This window comes from Leucoraja erinacea, chromosome 2 (genome assembly GCF_028641065.1).
Source record: "Leucoraja erinacea ecotype New England chromosome 2, Leri_hhj_1, whole genome shotgun sequence".
Classification (NCBI taxonomy): Eukaryota; Metazoa; Chordata; class Chondrichthyes; order Rajiformes; family Rajidae; genus Leucoraja; species Leucoraja erinaceus.
The window spans coordinates 72,203,636-72,231,234 of NC_073378.1; the positions used below are offsets into that span (position 1 = coordinate 72,203,636).

Sequence of the window (27,599 nt, forward strand, 5' to 3'; positions counted from 1 at the left end):
CATTACTGGATAGTTGAGCAGAATACTTTACTGACAGCGCAGTTATGGTGTTACTCCATGTTTCAATCATGTAGCAAAGCTGCCAAGTAGATGCACAAAAGTGTACGTACTGAAGGAATCATTCAATCATAAAATTGAGAACAAATTAAATATGACAGCTGTTCTTACTCAGAATGCCCCATTAGAATTACTAATGTAAGCTGGGATCTGGAAATTTGATGGTAGCTTCATTAAAAATGATGAGAAATATTCTAAACTCTGATAATCGTTATGCTTTTTTAAAATATGTGCATTTCAAAAGCCGGTCAGAGAATTTGTATTGCATAACAGAAGTAAGGGAGGGAAAATACGTCAGAAATCATTACGGATGGAAATAAATAATTTTCCTATTTGTATGTTCCATGAGGTGATCAGGTGATCATGTGTCTGTAGAAAACCGATTAAGCAAAATATTTTATTAAATCTGCCATTGTGATTACTTCACAAAGAAGGGGGCAAAATTCCTTGATTATTCTGGTGATGTTCTTTGCATTTCTATGTGAATTTTACAAGAGAAGGAGCCTTCACTTTCCCCATGAGGCAGATCTAAACCCCAGATTAGGCAGGGGTCTAATTAATATTAACTCTATCTGTTCCTGCACAAGGCCAGTTGGATTAAGAGGCTTGCTAACGGGGAAGCAGGTAGGCCCTTGATGCCAAGCCACAGGCAGGGAGTGGAGCAGTCATATTACAGAGGTGTATAAAATCATGAGAGGAATAGATCGTATAGACACAGAGTCTCTTGCCCAGAGTGGGGGAATTGATAATCAGAGGACACAGCGGGAAGGGTATAATAGGAATCTGAAGGGTACATTTTTCACACAAAGGATGGTGGGTGTATGGAACAAGCTGCTAGAGAAGATAGTTGAGGCAGGGTCTATCACAATATTTAACAAACAATTAGGCAGGTACATGGATAGAACAAGTTTAAAGGGTTATGGACCAAATGCACGCAGGTGGGACTAGTGTAGATGGGACATGTTGGCCAGTGTGGGAAAGTTAGGCTGAAGGGCCTGTTTCCACACTGATTCCATCTCTGACTCTATGACAGAGTGGAAAGAGGGAGGAGTCGATGGAAACGTGGAGGGATTGCAGCCAATTGGAGGCAAGTAGTCGGCTTGAAATGTCTTGTCGGGAGGAGGATTTGGAGGGTTGAAGGTTGGGAAGATGGCTGGATGTCCTAATGCACAGAATAGTTGAGGCAGCTGAATGGAAAGTGGGTGGAAAGGATGTTAACCTGTATCCAGAACTCCCTTTGTGCTCTCTATGACTGATTGTTTGACAGGAAACCTGGCTTTCCACTGATTGGCAGTCGCCGCACGATTGGCAGCCCTGCCAACAGACTGTCTGTTTTTTCTCTTACCTTGCCGGAGATGCAATTGTTTTCTGGGTCGCACCCCCAGTCAATCTGCAGCCTAACATCATGGAGCTGGAGGCCTCCTCGGACTGACATTGAGCCCCACCGCAGGGCGTGGACTTAACATCGGAGCCGTTCCCTTGCCTGGGATCGCTCCAACCGTGGCCTGCGGACTTTACCACCGAGAGCTCGCAGTCGGGAGAGGCCGAGTCGGGAGCTCCAACAATGCATAGGCTTGACAAGCCCCGACGCTTGGTCTGATCGCCTGGTGCAGGGGAGATGACATACCCCCAATGCAGGAGCTGATCGCCCCGATGTGGAGTGCCCAAATGCCGCCGGCTATGGGAATCAAGATCGTCCCATCAACGGGGGACTCGAGGCACCCGACCGCGGGAGAGCAAAGAAGGGAAGAGATTTAACTTTTTTTCACCTTCCGTCACAGTGAGGAATGTGGAGGAGTCACTGTGGTGGATGTTTATGTTAAAATGTATTTTGTGTTGCTTTTTATTTGTATGACTGATTTGGCAAATAAAATTCCTGGTATGTTTTGCAAAACATTCTTGGCTAATAAATTATTATTGTGATTGATTAAATCGATATCTCGCAGCCCCATTATAATGATTAAATCACCACTTCATCTTTTGCCAGTTGGTTGGTTGGTTGGTTTGTTCACTCTTTCAACCAAGCTGAGAGCTTAAAGGCAAGATGGGACCAAATTTCAGATAAATATATTTGCCTAAAACTGAAATCCATTTGTTTTACAGGGAAAATGGTCAAAATTGCCTCCAAATTATTTACACGACAAGCAATTCTAATTACATTCCCCGATTCAACAATTTACTATCCTGCTGCTTTTTCACAAAGGCTGTTGTTATATATGCCACAGGTGGACTGTAAACACAGTGAACACAAATTGGGCTTGAAATCTTCCATAAGTCTATTTCAGTAAATGCTACATCATGCACAATAAAGAGGGGCCTTTGTTTACTTTAGCAGTGTGGATTTTGTTTTGTATATTTATTTCTTAGATTTTTAATTTTATGCTGTTTGCTATTTTAAGGATCTGGATGTGCTGGTGTCAGAGTTACAAGAGGGGTTGGTGGAGGCCAAGTCAGTGGATATTTTTAAGGTGGAGATTGATTAGTAAGGGTGTCAGAGGGCATGGGGAGAAGGCAGGAGAATGGGATTGAGAGGGAAAGATAGATCAACCATGATAGAATGGTGGAGTATACTTGATGGACTGTATTGCCTAATTCTGCTCCTATAACTTAGGCACTTAAGAACCAAGAAAGCTTCCCAGAAACAATGCATGCTCTCTGCGATGCAACTTCTCCATTTCAGATTTAGGGTGGATCTAGATCTAGATTTAAATTCAAATGATTTCTCACCATAGTAGTGGAGGAGGCTGCATCAGTGGAGCTTGAGGATTAGGGCTGAATCACGGAGACACACTCATGCACAAAAAGTCCGCAGTCACCATCAATTTCCAAAAGTTAATGGTGAGAATCGCCCTTGTTATTCATTTCATTACCGCTGCAGAAAATGTGCCTATGCAATATCCGTGCAGTCCTTCAAAAGGATAGATTGGTGTAAAAAACTGGCAGCAACCATCTGCAGCCAGGGTCATCTGTAAGATAGCAAGCTCAGCCTCTTGCTGGAAGCAAACATTTAGAAAACTAACTGAGTAGACACTTCTGATCTGAAATTAGCTGGGGGGCGGGAGCTAAAGACCAGAGGTCAGCATGGGGAAAAGGTTAATTTGTTGAATGAAGAGGTCAGAAGGGCATGTAAGGAGCTTCAATTAACCTAATCGAAACCAAAATATCTAATGGTTTCAAATTGGAATTGGTAGAAATGGCACACGATTAGCAATTACTTAATTTGATCCTAGATTCATCCAAGATCCAGCAAAAGAAAATCAAAGCCACCACAGAGGACAACATTTGCTGAAGATGGCATTTCACTTGATTTAGCAATCAGAACTGGCTGACGCTCAAAAACAAGCAGAAAAGAGTTATGTTGTGTGATGAACAAACCATACAATTTAGAAAATGCTACAAACATATGATCAATGTTGTTTAGTTTAGTTTAGATACAGTATGGAAACGAGTCCTTTGGCCCACTGAGTCAGCATCGACCAGCAATCCCCGCACAGTAACATTATCCTACACAGACTGGGGACGATTTTACATTGATACCAAACCAATTAACCTACAAACCTGTACGTCTTGGAGTGTGGGAGATAACTGAAGATTTTAGAGATAACCCATGCGGTCACGGGGAGAACGAACAAACTCCGCACAGACAGCACCCGTAGTTGGGATTGTAGTCAGGGTAGCTGTAAGTGCTGTAAGACAGCAACTCTACCGTTGTGCCACCGTGCTCCCTTTAGTTTAGTGTCAGAGTAATACTAGCCCGACAAATAGAAGATGAGAAATAAAGGCAGGAGTAGGCCTTCTGTCTGCTCAAACTACTTCTGTCATTCATTAAGATCCATGTTCATCTGTAATAGGCCACAGCTCAATCCCATTCCCATAATCCTTCGTCCCTCCTCCCATGGAACAAACATCTGTTCATATCATCCTTAAATATATACAGAGATTTAGTCTCCATAGTTCTCTGGGGTGGACAATTTACAACATTAAATTTCCTTCTGACAGTAGAAATTCCTTCTCACCTCTGTATTAAATAGATGACCACTTACTCTGACTGTGTCCACAAGCTTCAAATTCCCCACAGGGGGAAACATCCTTGTCACATTATCACAGAATCTTATGCTTCAATTAGATCATATCTCCATCATCTAACTTCCAATGGGCATGAACATGGTCCTCAATTTTACCTCTTAAGACACCAATAACCCCAAAAGCAATATTATCTGAACTGCCATCAATACAATGGTGAATACTCTGCAGTAGTCTGTTTGTGGTCTCAACAGTGGCCTGTTCTCTACCTTTTTACTACAGTAAAAGCAGACTTGTTTTCATTTTAACGTCTTGCTTCACCTGTAATTCTTCCTGTAATTCTTGTATGAAGACTGACAGATGTCTCTTCACTTCAGCTCTCTGTAGTTTGTGAGCAGCATAACTCATAAATGTCAAACTGGAATTCCGGAGACAAGGATTGTGACCATTTCGGAAACAACAACAAGCTCCAGGGGCAGGTTCCATTTGAGAATCTTATGGAAGCCAGCTTATGATGGGACAAACTGGTTTTCCTGCAACAGCCTCGTGATTACATTATAAAACAATGCATATAAGTGTTAACAAGAACTGATTCATGGTTTCCCTCTGTGAATGAACAAAAATAACATCATAAGAAACTAGGCTAGTGCCAGCCATAAGCAAGTTCCACTGCGAAGCAACTAGCAATTTTCATAATTTAGATATTTTTGAGATGTTGAGGAATGAAACATTTGAAGATTGATTTTCACCAAATTAATTTTCACAACAAGAGGGTCACTACCAAATAAGCCAAGCATCCCTTTTGTTCCACGGAGTCTGTTTGGCCCGTTGAGTTCCTCCAGCAGTTTGCTTTGTGCTCCAGATTCCATCACATCCAAACAATCAAAATCCTTGTTTAAGAGTAGCCAATGGGGATAAAGAATTGTTGGTTTCATGGCACAGGCAGTCATCAAGTGGGAAGTTAACTGGAAAAAATCAAGAAGAATTTGCCAATATTTTCATGTGTGTGATTGCCGGGAAAATTTCCAGGCTGTCATTTTCCGAAAGCAAACTGCAGCATATCATGGAAGTCTCAGATAAGTGCACAACGGAAAACCAGAATGAAGTTAACAGGAATATTCTGTAGGACAGGCCACATCTATTGCAGAAAGAAATAATAATGTTTCTGTGTTTTCACCAGAGTAATTCGCGATGTTGCTCTCTACAGAAGGAGAACAGTCCGTGCCTGCACTCTATTAAATACAGATTAAAAATAAACGTGCAATAAGCTATTTAGCTGGTTTTGTTTGACACCTTCTGGCCAAGGAATGCTGAAATTAATCACAATATCCTGAACAGGATCAACCAAGGTGGCCGTTATTGCCAAGCCTGACATCCATCCCTCAATATGGTTTGGTTTCATGGATAGATCAGTGGAGTATTTAAAGTGAGTAGATAGATTTTTGTACTGTCAAGGAGATAAGGCTTCCATGATCCAGCATGATTATTGAATGGCAGAGCAGATTTGAGGGTTCAAGTGCCCTATTCCTGCTCCTATTTTTGTACGTTATTATACTATCATGCATATTTACAACTATAACTCTAACAAGTAGTTTCTCCCTCCCAGTGAGATGCTGGCAGACTTCAATGATTGACCGAACCAGAATATGGTCCATGCATGCTGCTTTATTAATATCCTGATGTCTGTCTGATTTGTTTTTGTCTCTGTTGACTTATCTAGGTATTATTCGAACAGCTTTACCAAACATGGACAGAGAAGCAAAAGAACAGTATCAAGTGATCATCCAGGCAAAGGACATGGGAGGACAGATGGGAGGATTATCAGGGACAACATCTGTGAACATCACACTAACTGATGTCAACGACAATCCTCCGAGATTTCTACAAAGTAAGCACCATTTACTGATATATATACATACATGTGTGTGTGTGTCTAAATATACACACATACAAATACATATGCACATACAGTAACATTTATGAATTAAAGCATGAACTGATTTAGTGTTTGTTCAAGAGCTCAAACATCTGAAATAAAATAATATGAAGATATGAAGATAGCATTGGTGGATGTTTATGTTACTGTTTATGTAGTTGTGTGTCTTGTTGCTTTTTTGGTATGACTGTATGGCAAATCAAATTCCTTGTATGTTTTTACATACTTGGCTAATAAATCAATTACAATAGAATACAATACAATTCATATTTGAATGGATCCAGTTTTCTCATGTTAACTATTTCCTGCTAAGCCCTTGTTTGTAAAAGGGACAGAAGTTTAGGGGGAATATGAGGGGAAACTTCTTTACTCAGAGAGTGGTAGCAGTGTGGAATGAGCTTCCAGTGGAAGTGGTGGAGGCAGGTTCATTGGTATAATTTTAAAATAAATTGGATAGGCATATGGATGAGAAGAGAATGGAGGGTTATGGTATGAGTGCAGGCAAGTGGGACTAAGGGGAAAAAAGTTGTTCGGCACGGACTTGTAGGGCCGAGATGGCCTGTTTCCGTGCTGTAATTGTTATATGGTTATATGGTAAAAGATGTAGTAAAGACTTATTGAAGCCAAGCCTGCTAGCACCTGTTAAAGGCATTTTCTTATCATCGTTCTTATCTCTGCAGGTATTTACCAAATGAGTGTACAAGAGTCTTCCCAGGAACGTGCGGCTGTTGGCAGAATTAAAGCTTTTGATGCAGATATCGGGGAGAATGCAGAAGTGAATTATCGTATCATTGATGGTGATGGAATGAATATGTTCGACATCATCACAGACAAAGCTTCCCAAGATGGTGTTATTCGTGTGAGAAAGGTGGAGACATGTTCATTAGCTTAACCTTGCGTAGTATTTCACCATTTATTTTGTTTTTGCACCAGATTAATCTGCTTTGTTCTTCTGAACTCAGATGTTGGACTACGAGAGCAGGAAAAGCTACACCTTGAAGGTAGAGGCACAGAACAGTCACCTTGATGCTCGATTCCTCTACCTGGGTCCGTACAAAGACACAGCCACGGTCAGAATTACGGTTGAGGATGTGAATGAACCACCAGTGTTCAGCAGACCCTTTTACATGATGGAGGTGTATGAAGACGCAGATGTGGTAATCTAACATGCAAGTGATGCATATTGGATACATATACTTTTAAACATAAAAGGCGCCCAACATTCCAAAAGAATTAATGCCCAGTGTAGATAGTAATGAGGGACTGTTGGGTACTACAGTAGCATTAGTATACATAGGACTATAACTGTGCCAAATATTTTGTATCCACCACTGTAGCTCGAGAATTGCTTCAGGGGGAAACTCGTCATTGGCACAGTAACCGCCCAGGATCCTGATGCATCTCGTAACCTCGTCAGGTATGTTTTATTGCCTTGTTAGAGTGCATGCAGTCGATACTATAGTATATTATCACATTTGCCAACTCCTGTGTCTAACTTGTTAGCACTGATATTACTGCAAGTGCCTTACTTATTCTGATTCTGCAGAAAGTTATGAATTTCTTTTTTTTTGCATTGTAACCTCTTTCTTGTGATTATAAGTAGTGTCTCTGGATTCTAGCCATTAATCTACATAAATGTATGTTCAAAGCACTTTTTAAAACATATAATTCTCCCATAAAATCATCCTCTTTTAGTAGCGCTAGTGCATAATGGCAGCATATTGTGCTCTGTTTCTAACACTGTTCCATTGAATGAGCAGGGTCATGCTAGACCCAGCCTGCTGCCCTTAACTGCACTTGTCTTTTGGGAATGTGAACTAGCTAAGAGGCAACCCCTAAGGAGGAGCAGGCTCTGAGTTGATCACAGCTTTTTGTTGACAAAGGCTTTTGAACTGCGATGGCCAGGGACATCCTAAAACTATTGGTGGTACACAAAAAAGCTGGAGAAACTCAGCGGGTGCAGCAGCATCTATGGAGCGAAGGAAATAGCCAACGTTTCGGGCTGAAACCCTTCTTCCTTTGAACAGAACAGGTCCTTTGGCCCGACTCGTTCATGTTGACCAACATGTTCCATCTAAACTGGTCCAATCTGTCCGCAGTTGGCCCATATCCCTCTAAACCCTTCCTACAGGTGTACCTTCTAGAACATTCTTATAATGACATTCAAATGAATTCACAGAATTTAAAAAAAGCTTTAAAAATTGAAAATTTGGGAAAATACACTTAGGGAGCAGTCTTGAGCTAGTATCTACCTCATTGGTGACCCTCACACTATCTTTAATCTTTAAAGACTTTACAAGACTTTATCTTACACTAAATATTATTCCAATAAGATCAAAAGTAATAGGAACAGAATTAGGCAGTTCAGCGCATCAAGTCTACTCCACCATTTAATCATAGCTGATCTATCTCTCCCTCCTCACCCCATTATCCTGCCGTCTCCCTATAACCCCTGACCTCTTTATCATGTATCTGTACACTGTGGATGATTCGATTGTAATGGTGTATAGTCTTCCCACTGACTGGTTAGCATGGAACAAAAGCTTTTTACTGTACTTCAATGCATGTGGCAATAAACTAAACTCAACAAATCTAAATTAAACTTAATTATAAATGTGCAAATAATTCACATAACCTATAATTACTTCCCTGCAGGATGAGTGACCCCATTTATTTAAACAGAGTTATAGTCCAAACACCAGGCATAAAGCTGGGAGGGCAGAATAGTCCAGCTTCCCTCGCCAGCTTATCAGTACCTCTGTTCCAATTCCAGGAACGGAGCAGGAGAATGACTGTGTTGGCATCAGGCCTCTAGATCATCCGGGCCTTTGGCTTTTGCCTGAGCAGCACAGGAGCTCAAAGTAAGCTGAGCCTTGAATGCCTGACCTCTTGTGGTTCCCAGTAGAATTGTTGGCAGGCAGTCAACATTGACTTGGCTCAATGAGTCAAAATTTGGAAGCTCGGTAAAAAGCGCAGCCATTGCGTAATTGCATATTTAGCACCAGTGATGGGGACACATTTTTCTAATACAGGTGCACAACCTTTAATCCGGAGTTCAGGAAACCGAAAAGCTCCGAAAAAACCGGACCAAACTTGACCCGAAACGACCCACGGTCAACCCAGGTCTGTACTACTGTAGCGGGGAGACACTTAAACATCTGTAAATCATTGCTTAAATGTTAGTCAGTTAGTTTGGAGGGTTTTTATGTGGGGGGGGGGGGGGGGGGGGGGGGGGGGGGGGGGGGGGGGGGGTGAAGGGGGAAACTTTAATTCTTAGTCCCCAGCCTGGTCGGAGAGGCGGGGAGCGGGCAATGCCTTACCGGGTCGCCGTGCAGTAAGCTACGGAGCGCTGTGGCCGCCGACTCCCAACATCGCGGAGCTGGGACTGCGAGCGTCCGGCCGCGGGCGACGCCGGTTGTAGCTCCAACCTCGGCAACTCTACCCCTGGCTGTGCGGCGCTCCAAATCCAGCGCGGCCCGCGGCTGGACGCCCGCAGCCCCAGCTCCGCGATGTTGGGAGTCGGTGGCCACAGCGCTCCGGAGCTTACTGCATGGTGACCTGGTAACACATTGCCAGCTCCCTGCTGGTATCCCAGCGCTGCGACGCCGCCGACTCCCAAGATCGCGGAGCTGGGGTTGCGGGCATCCGGCCGCTGGCGGCACTGGATTTGGAGTGCCGCACAGCCAGGGGTAGAGTTGCCGGGGTCGGAGCTACAACCGGCGCAGCGATGTTGGGAGTCGGCAGCCACAGCGCTCCGGAGCTTACTGCACGGCGACCCGGTAAGGCATTGCCCGCTCCCCGCCTCTCCGACCAGGTAGGGGACTAAGAATTAAAGTTTCCCCCTTCCCCCCCCCCTCACCACATAAAATCCCTCCAAACTAACTGACTAACATTTAAGCAATGATTTACAATGATTCCCCGGTCTCCGGGGAGGAGGCAGCCGCTCCAGACTTTTCAAGCCGCTTAACCTACCTACCTACCTAATCTACGCTAAAATTCTTCCATTCGGAAATCAGAAAAATTCCGAAATCCGAGAAGTGTCTGGTCCCAAGGCTTTCGGATAAAAGGTTGTGCACCTGTACCAGGAAACGGCTGTGCTTCATGAAAGCTAATCACAAATGACTTTATTTTCACCCCATTGAGGGATGGTATCACTCTGCTGTGAATTATCCCAGTTTCGATTACACATAGTTTTAACAGTTCTATCGTGAGCTGTTCCCTAACCGTACTATCGTGAACCCCAATAAAATGGCACATCTGTAGATGTTGGTGAGAGTTGTTGGGGACATGCTGAACTTCCTATGTCTACAAAGGAAGTAGAGGCATTGGTGTGCTTTCTTGGCCATTTCTTCAAATTCAGTGGTCCAGGACAAGTTGCTGGTTATATTTACTCCTAGGTGGAGCAGTGCTATGATGATATAGGATTAATCCGAATTTGCTTGCTCTTTAAGGCAACATCTCTACTAGCTCCAGTGCTGTCCTACTTTCTTCATCATGATGTTTATGAACTTAATTGTGTAAGTGCCCAATGTCTTCTGTATCACCCTGAAATAATCCCTCCCATTAGCCCATGGAAGTGACAGCTTTTTGTGGTTCACAAACATGAATCCAGGGAAGGCCAGAGATAGTAAACTTTACTCTGCCAGACTGTAATCTAATGTGGCAGTGTAATAGTGGATAGGACAAGATGTACGCGGAATTACATGACTACAAGTTACTAGATATATGTATTTGTCACATGTGCCAGATGGCACAGTGAAATGTGATCACCACACAGCCATACATTAAAATAAAGAACACACCACACGATAGATTTAAACATAAAACATCCCCACACAGCAGAATCAATAGTTTCCCACTGTGAGGGAAGGCACCAAAGTCACTCTCCTCCTCGATGTTCACCCGTGGTCAGGGCCCCTGGAGCCCTCCGCAGTCACCGCTATGGGCAGCACGCCGCTCAGGCCCGCTCGCCGAGATGTTGGCTCTCCGACGCCGGAACTGCAGGCCAACCTCAGCGGCTTGGACCTCCAAAACGGCCGTTTCCCACCGGAGTCCGCAGCTCCCGAAGTCCCCAGGCCGCGCCGGGCGGAGATTCAACACTGGCGGCCCTCGGCAAAAGACCCCAGGACTACGCGATGTCGGTCAGCGCCGCCCACGTAGGGAGCTCCTTGAACCACAGCTCCATGATGTCGATGCTGCAGGCCCAACGCTCCGGAGCTCCAAACGGCGATCCAGGTAGGTATCGCCCGCTCCACGGTGAATCCTGCACCGCACCGCCACTGTAGTAGCTCTGGTCCGGTCCCCGGTCTCCGGTAGGAAAGGCCGCTCCGATCCAGCTGGTAGGCCGCGAGGAGGGGGAGGGGGGCGAGGACGCGACTCGGAGAAATAGTTGCATCCCCGCCAGGAAGTGACTAAGAAACAGTTTCCCCCTTACCCTACCCCCCTCCCCCACATAGAAGAGCTAAAGTAACCCCAAAACAAACAATTTAGACAAACTAAAAAAAAAAAAGAAGGAAAAAAAAAAACGGACAGACTGTGGACAAAGGTGCCTTCAATGCAGCACCCCACTTCTTCCTGTCAACTAAATATGTTACTGCGATTTAAGTACATCTTCAGAATGGATTATAGAACATAGAACAGTATAGTACTGGGACAGACCCTTCAGCCCACAATGTCTGTGCCGAGCATGAAGCCAAGAGAAATTAATCTCAACGGGCTGCATGATCAACATGATCCATATCCTTCTATTCACTGCATATCCATGTGCCTATCCAAAAGCCTCTTAAAGTACAAAGCTTAACCCATTTAGGAAGATAATGCTAAACCTAGTTTCAAAATATAGTAGCACATAATTCCGGCACATATAACTTGGATAACTGGATTTTTGTAGATCTTTAGGCTATGAAATTTCATAAACTTGAAATGTGGTGTAATTCAGATTTCCAAATTGAACCATAATTGACTCATCTGAAATCTGAAAGTACAATAGAAATTCTTCCAGATTAAATTATGCATTTTAATCTTTTTATTTGAATTTCACAGCAATTTGCATACATACAATGATAACAGACAGTGACACTCAAGGCATAATTGTGCAACAGTATGTAAGCGACCCTCAAAGCCCTTACCCTTACCCACCTTCAACCCACCCGAATCAGGTCGGAACCAAACGGGGACAAACAACACTCACATATGTACACATCCACACAAATATGGTAAGATAAACAAAACAAAAAGTACTAAAAAAATGTTTCTTTTAAAAAGGGTCACTAATAACAGTTAATAAGTAAGTAATTAAATAAATAAGTGTGGGGGTGGGGGGGTTAAGTGGAGAGCAGGTACAGTAGAGCAGAACAATGGTGGAGAGCACTCAGTCCTCTTCTGAGTCCGGGGACAAGTAGAGAGTTAACACGTTCCAAGAAAGGGTCCCATGTATCTAGGAATGTCTTGGTAGAACCTTTGAGAGAAAACCTAAGTTTTTCAAGCTTTAAATTGTAAAGCACCTCCTTGATCCAGCGGGCGTGTGTCGGGGGACAGGTGAGCCTCCAGTTAAGCAAGATCAGTCTCCGGGCTAACAAGGTTGTAAAAGCTAGGACCCGTTTCATCGCAACAGAGAGGTTGATGTTGGGAAGGGGTACCGAAAATGGCTAACAATGGGTTTGGAGGAATAGTCTGGCCGTAGGCTCTGCTTATCAAGTCGAAAGCACTCCTCCAAAAGGCTGCTAGCTTGGGGAAAGAACAGAACATATGGCTATGATTGGCAGGAGATTGATTACATCTGTTGCAGGTGTCCCTAACAGCGGGGTAAATTCTAGATAATCTTGCGTTTGTGTAGTGGACTTTGTGAAGGACTTTGCATTGGATTAGGCCATGACGGGCACATATGGAGGAAGAATGGATCAAATCCAAGGCAGAGTCCCATTGCTGGTCTGTTAGTTTCGTATTCAGCTCACCCTCCCACGCAGCTTTTAATGAGGTATGAGGTTTCAATATAACCGACCCTAACAAGTTATACAAAACAGAGATGCATTTCTTCCGGTTGGGATCTAGAGTTAAGATGGTATCAGTCAGTGTTTCAGGGGGACGATTTGGGAAATGGGGGAATGTCTTCTTCCTAATCTGGAAAAAAGGTGGGAGTTTGGGAGGCTATATTGGACGAGAGCTCCGCAAAGGACGAAAAGATGCCATCCTTGTATAGGTTTTTGATACTACTGATACTGTTGCTGTGCCAGGTTTTGAATGCGTGGTCTGTACTTGAAGGTTTAAAGATGTGATTTTTAAGCAGTGGGGTCAAGATGGAAGGGCCTTGTAAACCGAAGTTTTTCCTGAGTTGACTCCATATCTTGAGCGAGAGGGACGCAATTGGGCCTGCACACACATATGTTATAGGAAGGGGGAGTTGGGAGCATAGGACAGACCGCAACGGGAGACGTGAACTCGCCTTTTCCATGTGTACCCAGGCTGGTAGGTGGTCGCAATCATCATTCATCCAATACAGGAGTTTTTGCAAGTTAGCTGCCCAATAGTATCGCCTAAAGTCAGGATGTGCCAAACCGCCGTCACTCTTAGGAGACTGTAGTATTGCCTTTCGGATTCTAGCCGATTTGCTACCCCATAAAAATTTAGATATTGTCCTTTCTAATTTATCAAAAAAAGATTTAGTGATAAGTATAGGGACATGCTGAAAAAGATACAGGAATTTGGGTAGGACGACCAGTAGTTAAGTTTATAACCAGAATACGCACCAAACTGTTCTAAAATATTCATAATCACAGGGAGAGAGCTGACTGGATTCGAGATGTACAGGAGCAGGTCATCCGCATACAATGAGACTTTATGAGTTGTGTCGAACCATGTAATACCTGTAAAGCCCTTCTCTGAGCGTAACCAGACCGCAAAGGGCTATCGCGACAGCAAACAGAAGTGGTGATAACGGGCAACCCTGTCTGGTACCTGTCTGATGGGGGAAGTGGGGCAACAGTGTGTCGTTTGTTTGTACTGAGGCCACCGGTGACGAGTATAATAGACTGACTCAATGAATGAAACTATTACCGAGGCCAAACCTGTCCATCACCTCATATAGGTAGTGTTTCACCTTTCACCCCACCAGCCGTCACATACAAAAAATAATCCTCCGTCAGTTTCGCCACCTCCAACGTGACCCCACTACTCGCCACATCTTCCCATCTCCCCCCATATCTGCCTTCCGCAAAGACCGCTCCCTCCATAACTCCCTTGTCAATTCTTCCCTTTCCTCTCGGTCCACCCCCTCCCCGGGCACTTTCCCTTGCAACCGCAAGAGATGCAACACTTGTCCCTTTACCTCCCCCCTCGACTCCGTTCAAGGACCCAAGCAATCGTTCCAGGTGCGACAGAGGTTTACCTGCATCTCTTCCAACCTCATCTATTGCGTCCGCTGCTCTAGATGTCAGCAGATCTATATCGGTGAGACCAAGCGGAGGTTGGGCGATCGTTTCGCCGAACACCTCCGCTCGGTCCGCAATAACCAAGCTGACCTCCCGGTGGCTGAGCACTTCAACTCCCCCTCCCACTCCGCCTCCGACCTCTCTGTCCTGGGTCTCCTCCATGGCCACAGCGAGCAGCACCGGAAATTGGAGGAACAGCACCTCATATTCCGTTTGGGGAGTCTGACCCCGGGGGCATGAACATCGAATTCTCCCAATTTTGTTAGTCCTTGCTGTCTCCTCCCCTTCCTCAGCCCCCCTGCTGTCTCCTCCCATCCTCCAGCCTTCTGGCTACTCCTCCTTTTCCCTTTCTTGTCCCCACCCACCCCCACCCCCGATCAGTCTGAAGAAGGGTTTCGGCCCGAAACGTTGCCTATTTCCTTCGCTCCATAGATGCTGCTGCACCCACTGAGTTTCTCCAGCTTTTCTGTGTAACCTCATATAGGTACTTCCACTCGACCCTGTCGAAAGCTTTTTCGGCATCGAGGGAGACAACTATCTCCGGGGTCTCACTACTCGGTGAATGGATGATGTTAAGGAGACCCTAGTATTGTGGGAAGACTGTCGGCCTGGTATGAACCCAGTTTGATCTAACGACATAATAGAGGACATCACTCGTTGAAGACATAGAAACATAGACATAGAAATTAGGTGCAGGAGCAGGCCATTCGGCCCTTCAATCCTGCACCGCCATTCAATATGATCATGGCTGATCATCCAACTCAGTAAGACGGAGTGCAAGGGCTTTAGAGAGGATTTTGAGGTCCACATTCAGGAGTGAATTTGGTCTATAGCTACTACAAAGCGGGGGATCTTTCTCCTTTTTAAGAATTAGGGAGATAGTAGCCCACGACAAGGTGGGCGGTAGGCGACGATGTAAAAACGTCTCATTGTACATATCTCTCAGGACTGGTACGAGGAGAGCAGAGAAAGCTTTGTAATATTCTACAGTGAAGCCGTCAGGGCCAGGTGACTTTCCGCTTTGCAGCGATGTGATGGCTGCTTGGACCTCAGCAACAGTTATGGGACCACCCAAGTCTCTCGTGGCTTCATCGTCATTTCGGGGAAACGTCATACTACTGAGCATGTCACCTGCAGTGCGAGGACAATCGGAAGCGTATAGTTCAGCGTAGAATTTAGCAAATGCTTCATTAATTCTAAGAGGATCGGGATGAATCTCCCCTAAGCTGGATCTAATGGCTGGAATTAGCCGTGAAGTCGCCTCGGTTCTGGCCTGATGGGCCAAAAGCTTCCCAGCTTTATCCCCAGATTCAATAAAGTGTTGCCTAGATTTAAGCAGTCGTAGCTTAGCTTTATTAGTAGACGTGAGGTCAAAGTCTGTTTGTAACCTAAGGCGTTCTCTATAAAGGTTATGCATTTTAAAATCAATTTCCACACCATCTATTTGTTTTCAGTACCATGTTAATAAAATCCTTCTGAAAACATCATGTTTTAATTGCTCAATATTCAGAATAATTTGATGTCTGTATTCTGTGGTCCACTAATCTGCTTGTGCCGACACTTCACAGCACAGACTGGGACATCAAACACATCCCATACTACTGTATGAACAAAAGTGCTGATCCCACGAAGATAAACATTCCCTTTGAGGTGGTCTCATTAGTTAAGCAAATCAGCCTTCATCACAATTTTAGCTGGCAGGTCAAGTTTTATGGGATTGCTGGAAGGAGTTGCATTTTACCCAATGTTTCAAGAAATAGATAGGATATGGGGATTCCAAATGCAGAATATGAACCTCCAGTTTCACTTGAATATCCCCTTTTCCAAACTAACACCTTCATTCAGAATCGGCTTGATGGTTGGAAGCAGAAGGTGGTGGGAGAAGGTTGTTTTTCGGACTGGAGACCTGTGATTAATGGTGTGCCATAGGGGTCAACGTTGTGCTCATTATTGTTCATCTTTTATTTAAACAATTTGGATGAAAATGTACAAAAGTTTAATATGTTTGCAGATGAAACTAAATAGGAGATATCGTAGATAGTTATCAAAAATGACAGCAGGATCCGCATCAGCTAGGTAATTGGGCCGAGGAATGACTAATGATGATCAACTCAGATAAGTGCAAGGTGTTGCATTTTGGGAAGTCAAAACAGAGTAGGACTTTCACAGTGCATGACAGGCCCCTAACGAGTGCTTAGAACAGAGGGACTCAGAGGGCGGCAGAGGCTGATTTTCTGGATGCTTTCAAGAGAGAGCTAGACAGAGCTCTTAAAGATAGTGGAGTCAAGGGACATGGGGAGAAGGCAGGAACGGGATTCTGATTGTGGATGATCAGCCATGGCCACATTGAATGGCAGTGCTGGCTTGGGGAGCAAATGGCCTACTCCTGCACTTATCGTCCATTGACTTAAGAGTACAAGTGTGTAGGAAGGAACTGCAGATGCTGGTTTACACCGAAGATAGGCACAAAATACTGGAATAACTCAGCAGGACAGCCAGCATCTCTGGATGGAAGGAATGGGTGATGTTCGGGTCGAGACCCATCTTGACATGAAATGTCACCCTTTCCTTCTATCCAGGGATGCTGCCTGTCGCGCTGAGTCGCGCATTTTGTGTCTGACTTAAGGGCCTGTCCCACTTAGGCGACTTTTTAGGCGAATGCAGGAGACTCTGCGCTCGCCTCATGATCACCACATAGTCGCCACATGTTCGATGGTGGTCTCTGGTGAGTCTCCTACATGGGTTGCAAGGAGTTCCCGCATTCTGGGAACTAGTCTCGGCCGCAGTATGGTCACAGCAAATTTTTCAACATGTTGAAAAATTTTCTGCGACCAAAAATTGGTCGTCATGGAGAAAAGCGATAATCCTGTAGTCGTAGGTGCAGTGGTAGTGGGGTCGCCATATCGTTGTAGGTAGTCGAGGTAGCAGTAAGCAGTTTTAGTTAATCTCCGTTGCTGACCCGGCATTTTAATTGGCTCATTGGGGGAAAAAAACGTAAGCACGAGTGTTCAGAACCAAGGAAAACCAACCGGTAATGTTAAATGCCCACAAAACTTCACAGCTGTGTATCTCTGGCTTATTAAAAGTTGTCTGGCTTCTTAAAAGTGTCTCCACTCTTTCTCAGTTCAGTGCAGTTCAGTTCAGTACAGTTTTATTTGTGATATGTAGGTTAACACAGGGTCAACGGTACAATGAAATGTGTTTGACAAGACAACGGGTCACCTCAGCAATGATATTACAAAGATAAAATTTAGGTAAAAACAAAAGATAAGATAAAAGTGACATTGGTAGATAAAAAACAATAATAAATAAAATACCACATATGATGTGTTTATGAGTTCAGAAGCCTGATGGCATGATGATAAAAACTGTTCTTAAGTCTGGTGGTCTGTGCAGCCATGCTCCTGTATCGTCTGCCTGACGGCAACAAGGAGCACCGTCTGCGTGCTGGGTGGCTGTGGTCCTTGATGATGCTGTGTGCCTTCCGCAGGCACCGCTGGTGGAAAATATCCTGAATGGCCGGGATGCACTGATGGACTGTGCTGCCTTCACCACTCTCTGTAGTGATTTGCGGCTGTGGGCTGAACAGTTCCCGTACCGACTGTGATGCAACCCCCTTCTCCCCCCTCCTCCCCTCTTCTCCCCCCTTCCCCCCCCCCCCCCCCCCCCCCCGCTCTTTCAAAGGACTTACCGTACACTGTCTTAGCCGTCTTTAACCTTCCTGTTCATTGTGGTGTGTGTCTGTATCACCTTGGCTTTGCACCGTGTGAATTTCAGACAGCGCTCCGCTGCTTTCCCTGGCCCGCCTTTGTGATGTGTTCCGCTCTGACAGTCGCCGTTCCAGTTCGCGGTTTTTCAGGCGATTGCCGCGAGTTTGAAGATCGCCGACAGTCCGCAGAAAAGTCGCCTAAGTGGGACAGGCCCTTTAGGAGTACAAGTAGATAGTTTCCTGAATGTGGCTTCAAGGTAGACAGGGTGGTGAAGAAGTTTATTGCATGCTGGCCTTCATTAGTCAGGGGATTGAGTATGGAAGTTAAGGTGTTATTATCACAGTTGTTATTAAGATGGTATTATCACAATACGTTGTCACGCAACACTTCAGTTAGATATAACTCTTATGGCTAACGGAATCAAGGGATATGCGGAGAAAGCAGGAACGGGGTACTGATTTAGAATGATCAGCCATGATCATATTGAATGGTGGTGTTAGCTCGAAGGGCCGAATGGCCTACTCCTGCACCTATTTTCAATGTTACTATGTTTCTATTGTGTACAGTTTTGGTCACCCTGCTGTAGGAAATATATTATTAAGCTGGAAAGGGTACAAAAAAGATTTACCAGAATGTTGCCAGGACTCGAGGAACTGAGTTGTAGGGAATGGATGTGCAGGCTCAGACTTTATTCCTTTGGGCGTAAGAGATGGAGAGGTGACCTTACAGATGTGTATTAAAATCTTCTTATTGTTACCTTGATCAGATCTAGGTAGTGATCAGATCTAGGTAGTGGTTAGGACCAAGCTGGCATTAAATCCATTATATAGAGAAATACCTAACCTATGCATAACACGTCTCCCTTCATAAACTTATCAAGTGTGAAATTCAGGTCACAACCAATTCTCATGGTTGATCCCCATCAAACTCACAGCCTTGAAAAACCAGATGCAGCAAATATCAGAGTGCAGCCTTGTGTCTTCTGGTTAATGTTAGATGATGTGTTGTTCCAGGTTCAATAATTGAATTAGATATGCAGGTTATTCCTATTGATCCCCACCATTTCACAGAAGAAAAGTCCAGGAACCCCAGGAAAAAAAGTACATTTTCAATTAGAAATAATGGTATTCGTGCTGGAAGGAAATCAATAGAGCTTGGAGAAACAGAATTCTCCTTACGAACCCAACTGAACTATGTGAAAGTGCCTGAATGATTAATGTTAATTATTCAGAAAACAGCAGCATGTGTGTTGAATTCTTATCAGGGACCACCCAGAAATCATTGCTTTGAGGATAGAACGATTATTGCTCGAGGGGAAATATTCTTGACATGCAAAGTGTTCTTTAATGAATCTTAAACCAGTGATAAGGCAAGAGTGAAATAGGAGTAAAATTACACAAATATCATGGACATAAACACTCAAACCTTGAGCCAATTATTTGGCTGTAGCTTTGAGTGAGAGAAAGAATCAAGAAAGAAGCAGATAGAAATTCATCCTCGGTCGCTAGAATGAGACACAGCATTCATGCTTTATACTCCATTTCCAGATTTAGGCTCTGTTTGAATGGAAACTAAAAACCAATATTTTGCAGACCCACCACTAAGTTGTAAAGTTTACATATGTGACTAAAGTGAATGTGTCTGAATTATTAATAACTTTAATTAACATAATGTCTTTTACAATCCAACATTCAACAAATTAAGACATTTTAAAATGCAGTTGCTATTACAATGTAGAAAATGTCGTGGTCAGTCTGTGAGGGAAAGCTTTTCTTCTTCACAGCATTATTCCAATGTAATCAAAATCTGCTCCTATTCCAGGGTGGTAAAGGATTTGAAGAAGTGGCTGTGCCAGTCTGTATGTGATTCAAAGGTGCATGCAGGTACACCAGGCAATGAAGAAAGCGAATGGCATGTTGGCCTTCATAACAAGAATAGTTGAGTATATGAGCAAAGAGGTCCTTCTGCAGTTATACAGAGCCCTAGTGAGACCACAGCTGTGCAGTTTTGATCTGCAAATTTGAGGAAGTACATTCTTGCTATTGAGGGAGTGCAGCGTAGGTTCACAAGTTTAATTTCCAGGATGGCGGGACTGTTATATGCTGAGAGAATGGAGTGGCTGGGCTTTTATACTCTGGAATTTAGAAGGATGAGGGGGGATCTTATTGAAACATATAAGATTATTAAGGGTTTGGACCACGCTAGAGGCAGGAAACATGTTCCCGATGTTGGGGGAGTCCAGAACCAGGGCCCACAGTTTAAGAATAAGGGGTAAGCCATTTAGAATGGAGATGAGGAAACACATTTTCTCACAGAGAGTTGTGAGTCTGTGGCATTCTCTGCCTCAGAGGGTGGTGGAGGCCTGTTCTCTGGATACTGTCAAGAGAGAGGTAGATAGGGGTCTTAAAGATAGCAGAGTCAGGGGATATGGGGAGAAGGCAGGAACGCGGTACTAATTGGGGATGATCAGCCATGATCACATTGAATGGCAGTGCTGGCTCGAAGGGCCAAAAAGCCTACTCATGCACCTACTGTCTATCGTCTATTGTCTATTGCCATGGCACCGTGAAAACAGGATGTTAACCTTGTAAACAGTTGGAAAACTCCGCAGGGTTTATTTAGGACTAGTGGGAAGATGATCAATTTGGAGGACAGAAGGCCTCCGCAGAGCTGAGTCGGAGACTGAGGTGAAAGGTGCAGGGGGATAAAAGGGAGATTGGAGGGAACATAGTGAGGCTCTGTGGGACAGAAGTCATGAAGAGGTTACGAAGGAGGAATGCGGCTTGGAGAAAGCCCAGTAGAGTTGAGGCTGCATGGTGTGATTCAGAGATGAGGGCAATGTCACCTTTGGGTGAGACAGACAAAGGCGTGTGATGGAGGCTGTGCTAAGGAGCAAGGTTGCCACCTGTCAGCTACATTCAATACAGCCATCCAAATCGACCATAAATTATGAGAGGGATAGACAGAGTTGACGTGGATAAGCTTTTCCCATTGAGAGTAGGGAAGATTCAAACAAGAGGACATGACTTGAGAATTAAGGGACAGAAGTTTAGGGGTAACATGAGGGGGAACTTCTTTACTCAGAGAGTGGTAGCTGTGTGGAATGAGCTTCCAGTGGAAGTGGTGGAGGCAGTTTCGATTTTATCATTTAAAAATAAATTGGATAGGTATATGGACAGGAAAGGAATGGAGGGTTATGGTATGAGTGCAGGTAGATGGGACTAGGGGAGAATGAGTGTTTGGCACGGACTAGAAGGGCTGAGTTGGCCTGTTTCCGTGCTGTAATTATTATATGGTTATATGGTTATCCATGACTCCTACCTCTGAGATGCCGGAGCACCGGAGCATTAGCAAACAACATGACCAAAAGGTTGGTTAAAGAGGATATATTTAAAATAAATTAGGGTAAATTCCAATGCCTGCAGTCTTTGACCGCTGAAAGCATGGTGACCATGGTGACCATGGTGACCATGGTGACCGATGATGCACTGATTCAATGTGGGATTTCCTGAAAGGTGAATGCAAAAGAATGGAGAGACAGGAGGAATCAATAATGAGGAAAGATATAGAAAATATAGAGAAAACTTTAAACTTCAGGACAGGTATCAGGAGTTATGGGGAGAAGGCAGGAGAATGGGGTTGGGAGGGATAGATAAGACATAATTGAATAATGGAGTAGACTTGATTGGCTGAATGGTCTAATTCTGCTCTTAATACTTATGACCTTATGACGGACAGACATACACACACACACATGGACACAGACACACACTTCTCAAATACTATGTAAGTTGTTGATTTTTGGGGTTTTTTGCATTTTGAGCCCAGTTCCTGTTTTCCGATGTTGCAGACAACACTGAAGAGCCACAGAATGTCAGCAGAAGTCCCACGTGCTCTGCGTCATATTCACCATCTGTTGCAAACACCATCTCAGCTGCAGCAGCCCCCAAGGGATTGGAACGAAAGCCTAAGGAATCAGCTTTGAAAGAGGATTCACTGCAGTTTATAAGTCAGGCCCCACACAGATCTGTAGATCAGGCGCGTGTGAGATTCCAGCACCAGTCCAGGCCCAAGGTGGGCAAGTGAAAGTGTTTCCATCTCTCACGGACATGCAGAGACTCACACATCTACTCCTTCCTTTGGAAAATGATGGTAGAGACAGCAGGAAGTAAGCAGGTCCTGTCATCTATCGCAGGAGAGGCAATGGAAACAGTTAAAGATAAATAGATGAACATAATACATACTAATCCAACCAAATGAGTATCACTGGGACAAAGCAAAAACAGCAAAGCATTAGAGCGGGGCACAGAATAGGCGATACAAAATGAAAATTGGTTCATCGGCAGCAGGTCAGGCAGCATCTGTGCAGAGAGAAAACATTTCAGGGCAGTGGGGTTTCAACAGAAAATAAGCTGTTGGTTTCATTTCACATGATGTTTGACTAGAGATTTGTTTTAAACTGGTACAGAATACAATATCAAAATTTAAAGGAAATGAAAAACTGGAGATGCTGGAATTATGAAATCAAAACTAAAAAATCCGAGGAATACTTGTCTGGTCAAGTTGCACCTGTGGAAAGAAAAACAGGGTTAATATTTCAGGTCAAATGTATTTCCATCAGAACTCAAACCTGCTGAGTATTTCCACTACTTTCTGTTTTTTATCAAAGTTCAAAGGACAGAGATGGACAAAATCACGTCAAGGGGATTCCAGAACCAAGGGCAACAGTTTAAGAATAAGGGGTTAGCCATTTATAATGGCGATGAGGAGAAACGTTTTCACACAGAGAGTTGTGAGTCTGTGGAATTCTCTGCCTCAGAGGGCGGTGGAGGCTGGCTCGCTGGATGCTTTCAAGAGAGAGTTAGCTCTTAAAGATAGTGGAGTCAAGGGATATGGGGAGAAGGCAGGAACGGGGTAGTGATTGTGTGTGATCAGCCATGATCACATTGAATGGTGGTGCTGGCTCAAAGGGCCAAATGGCCTACTCCTGCATCTATTGTCTATTGTCTACGCAGAAGACATTGGTTTGCAACTCTTGGGATTTGGAAAGAGCATTAAACTTTGGTTGAATTTTTCTTGATCGTATTTGGCTTGGCTGCATGGACACTTCTGCAGGCAAATCCTTCTGCAGGCAAATCCTTTCTCTGATCATAGTTGGGACTGCCATTCTCTTCCTCGTTAGGCAACTTGTACATTGCAAAGTAGCGATGAATGCAGCAGATAAGGATGATCTCAGAGACAATGATGGAACTATAATGTAAGGCATCCCTCACTTGTCGAGTAATAATGGAACATGCTGGGAATACCGAGGAAGTCTAGAGTATCTCTGGGAAGAGAAAGAGTTGATGCTTCAGGTCGAAATCCCTTCATCAGAACTGAGAAAAGAAAGAAATATGTTTATCGAAGTAGCGGAGAAGGTGGAGAGAATAATGGTTGGAACAAAAGGAAATAATCCAGAGGTTCAATCAATCAACCTTTATTGTCATCTTGCAAAGCAACAGTGTACAGTGCAAAATGAGAAGACGTTTCCCAGGAAATACCGAAGCATCGCACATAAAACTTAAACATTTCACCCATAATAAAAACAATAAAAAAATCCAGTCCCTGATGAAACAGTACAAATAGTTAAAAAGTGCAGGTAAAAACAGCAACATTAAAATGCACTAAAAATTTATTTCAAACGTTGTGATTGTGTTCCAAGTAACTGGATGTCTTCTGTATTATCTCCAGCCAGGTGCTCTCCCTAACTTGTGCACCAATGATCTTTACTTGAACCTTGGTTATAGCAGAAGCATCCTAGCAAGTTGCTTTCAGCTTAACTGTGGTGAAGTGATACCACGGTCAACTTGTGAATGGCATAATACCCATTTTAAGAGACTATGTAAACGGCACGTTATTTTTCCAAACTTCTAATGCTTACCACGGCGCGGCAATGGCCTGCTGATGTTAATACTGTATGGGAGAGGAACTGATTAAACAAGTTCTGCAGGATATCCCATTTATAACTTTGTTGGCAGATTTAGACTTTAAACTTTAAAGTGACAGCATGAAAACAGGCTCTTCAGCCCACCGTGTCCGCACCAGCCAGCGACCACCCCTTACACTAGCACTATCCTACACATTAGGGAGAATTTACAATGTACTGAAGCCAATTAATCTACAAACCTGTACGTCCTAGAGGTATGGGAGGAGGCTACAGAGAAAGCCCACATGGTCACAGGGAGAACGCACAAACTCCATATAAACACCACCCATAGTCATGATCGAACCCGGGTCTCTGGACAGGTGGGGATGGGGATGAAATAAGATGTGGTTGAGGAAGGGGATGGCCTTAATCATCAATAGCCATCCTTATGATTATGAGATAGGGTCAACGTGAAAGGGCGATGGATTAAAGTGGATGGAAGCTTGTGTACAACATGGGTACTGGCATAGAGAAGGTCTGTTACTATTGCCATGCTTATTAAGTCAAAACTGCAATAATTTGTATCCATGTGGCAACAAGGCATCCAAAACGTTGTCAATGGATTTCTGACACCAATCTACAGAAAGAGAAATTGGGACAGACGCTTGCACAAAGAAAAAGATTTTGAGGTGTGCCCTAAAGAAGGGAGAGCACGAAGCAAGGTAAAGTGGTTTCAGGGAACATCAGAGCTTACAACCTCGGCAGTGAAGAAGCGGCATTCGATTTGGACACAAATGGTGGAGTGATTAAATTCTGAGTTGATTAAGAATTAGAGGAGTGCAGAGATTTCAGAAGTTTGTAAAATCTGGAAGTGGTTGTATAGATAGGGAGGAACGAGGATACGAAGAGACTCAAAAACGGAGCAGAGATTTTTTTTTAAAGTTGTGATGCTGTTGGAGCGGGAAACATTGTTCATCAATGGCAAGGGTTTAATGTGAGTTATGATTAGCGACCAGGGCCCTGGATGAGCACAGGTTTAAGTAGTTGTTAGATGTAATGTGTGTTTGTAGTTGCCCTGCTAGCAGATGGCAGAAATCTCCGAGCTGCCATTCGCCTGCAGAGACTGTTACCCTCGCTAATTGCTTCATAGGTCACAATCACCTGCAAATGCAGCTTATACCATATGGCAAGCACAGACAGCCTGTTTGCAATGCCAACTGATCTCCCTGGCATTCCTGATTTAATCCCCTTCACACTCAACCATTAAGACTTGTGCAGGGCTGCTGTAAAAACAAATGTCATGGCCTTCTGGTAAAAATGCTGTCAGAGGATAATGAAATTAAAACAGACAATGCTGGAAGCAGTCAGCAGGTTCATCAATCTTTGGAGAGTTTAGATGCTAATATTAGCAACTTTTTCTGTTATTTCTGATTTATGATTGCTAGCGGTAGAATTTCATTCTAAACCTGCAATATAATAGCAACTGTGTGGTGATCCATCTCCATAATTTACCTACCCTGACAATATCTATATTCTGTGTTTAGCATATAGGTTAGAAATACAGCGTAGAAATAGGCCCTTCAACCCAACGAGTCCGCACCAACCACTGATCACTCCGTACACTAGCACTATCCTACATATTAGCGACAATTTACAATTTTTACCAACTCACTTAACCTACAAACCTGCAAGTCTTTAGAATATGGGAGGAAACCAGTTGTCTCTGCCAAGATACCTCATCATTTACTTTACTTTAGCAACTGTGTGGTTTACTCACCTCCATAATCCCTGACAACAGCTATATTCTGTGTTTAGCATTTAGTTTAGAGATATATCGCAGAAACAGGCCCTTTAACTCAGCGAGTCCACACCGACTATCAATCGCCCCTTACACTAACCAACACATTAGGGAAATTGGCAATTTTTACCAAAGCCAATTAACCTACAACCGGTACATCGTTGGAGTGTGGGAGGAAACCGGAGCACCCGAAGAAAACCCACAGGGAGAGAGTACAAACTCCGTACAGACAGCACCAGCAATCAGGATCAAACCCAGTTCTCTGGCGTTGTAAGGCAGTAACTCTATCACTGCACCACCATTCTACCTCTTATTATTTCACTTTTATTGTATGTAAGTTTCTATTCCTTTAAGAACTCCTTTTTTACTGCTGGGTTTTATTACCCTGTCTTAATGAGTAACCTTTGAGGACCGTTTTCATAAATTGCTTTGAGGCTTGAGAAATTACTCAAATGACGTCTTTAAAATGATAAAGTGAATCAATAGATCAGTTCCTGAGTAGCTTTTCCCATGGGTGGTAGATTCCAGAATAAGATTTGTGATCTTCAGTGCAGAGCAGTCATTTCACTGTGTCGTAAGGAAGTATTTTGTCCCCCAAAGTTTGCTAGACATCTGTAACCTACGCCTTCAAAGCACAGTGCTGTTACAAAACTGCAGCCCATGGAGCTCTGGTATGCCTGGATTCCATGAGAAAAAGAGCAAAGCCCGGTTGCTGGAATAAGGGAGGGGGAGCAATCAGTCAAGGTGGAAATAAACAACAGATCAGCCTCGAGGGGTGGAGTTGCCGAAGCTGGGTCACGGAGGTATACATTTTTTGATGGGTCATGGTTAACCTGAACATTGGGCTGCAGATGATATTAGGTATGGTGGGTCTATCACACATTGCCTGCCCACTCTGCTTTCATTGATGAGAATCAAACTGCAGAAGGTGCTACTGCATGTATCAGAAGTGGGGACCTAGGATCCTTTTGGAGGAGAGAATACATTTCTTGTTGCCAGTGCAGGATCCCAAGAGTCAGCCTACTTGGTTGCAATCAAAAACTAAGGGACTAACAATAGCAGAACAACAAGGTCAAATGTTCACTTACAGATCATTCAGGTTTTTCAAGAAAATGTAATGGTCATGGGAGAACTAAATCATCCAGTCTGCTTGCCCGGTCAACTTTACAGTAAAGGGAACTTGACCAAGTTACTAATGGCAAGAATGGAGTAGAAGCACTTGAAATAGATCAAATAAGCCAAATCATTGAAATCAAGTCCTATAGCTCTCACCATTGATCATGGTAAAACAATCTGGTCACTGGGTGCAGCAAATTGGTATTGCAGCACCTAATACAAGTGTAGCACAAACTTCACAACTATAATCAACCATGAACTTGGTCACTTCAAGTAATGCTCAAACATGAGCAGGTTTACAGAACTACAATGTACATGACTCCAGAAAAAGAGGTAAATGTACCCAGTTTGGCCCTTGTTTGGAGCCATGTGTCAACTCCGATAATGCAAACACCAAGTATCACAACATGTGGAAATTCTATCTGTCCCCTTTGTTATCATGGATGAGTCTGGCCACATTGCCTCAGAATAGCAGCACGATGGCGCAAAGGTAGAGCTGCTGCCTTACAGTGCCAGAGACCCGGGTTCTATCCTGGCTACGGGTGCTGTCTGTATGGAGTTTGTACATTCTGCCCGTGATCGGAGTGGGTTTTCTCTGGGTGCTCCAGTTTCCTCCCACACTCCAAAG

General features: G+C 44.0%; 1 protein-coding gene across 1 annotated transcript in view; it reads left to right on the plus strand.

Annotated features, from left to right (window-relative positions):
• Nucleotides 1-27,599, plus strand: part of LOC129710992 (cadherin-6-like) — a 205,733-nt gene that overhangs the window by 117,757 nt on the left and 60,377 nt on the right. The window contains exons 5-8 of the mRNA XM_055658329.1: nucleotides 5,801-5,968; nucleotides 6,697-6,884; nucleotides 6,979-7,173; nucleotides 7,360-7,433. Coding sequence (XP_055514304.1) covers nucleotides 5,801-5,968; nucleotides 6,697-6,884; nucleotides 6,979-7,173; nucleotides 7,360-7,433 — 625 coding nt within the window. The remainder of the gene's footprint in view (nucleotides 1-5,800; nucleotides 5,969-6,696; nucleotides 6,885-6,978; nucleotides 7,174-7,359; nucleotides 7,434-27,599) is intronic.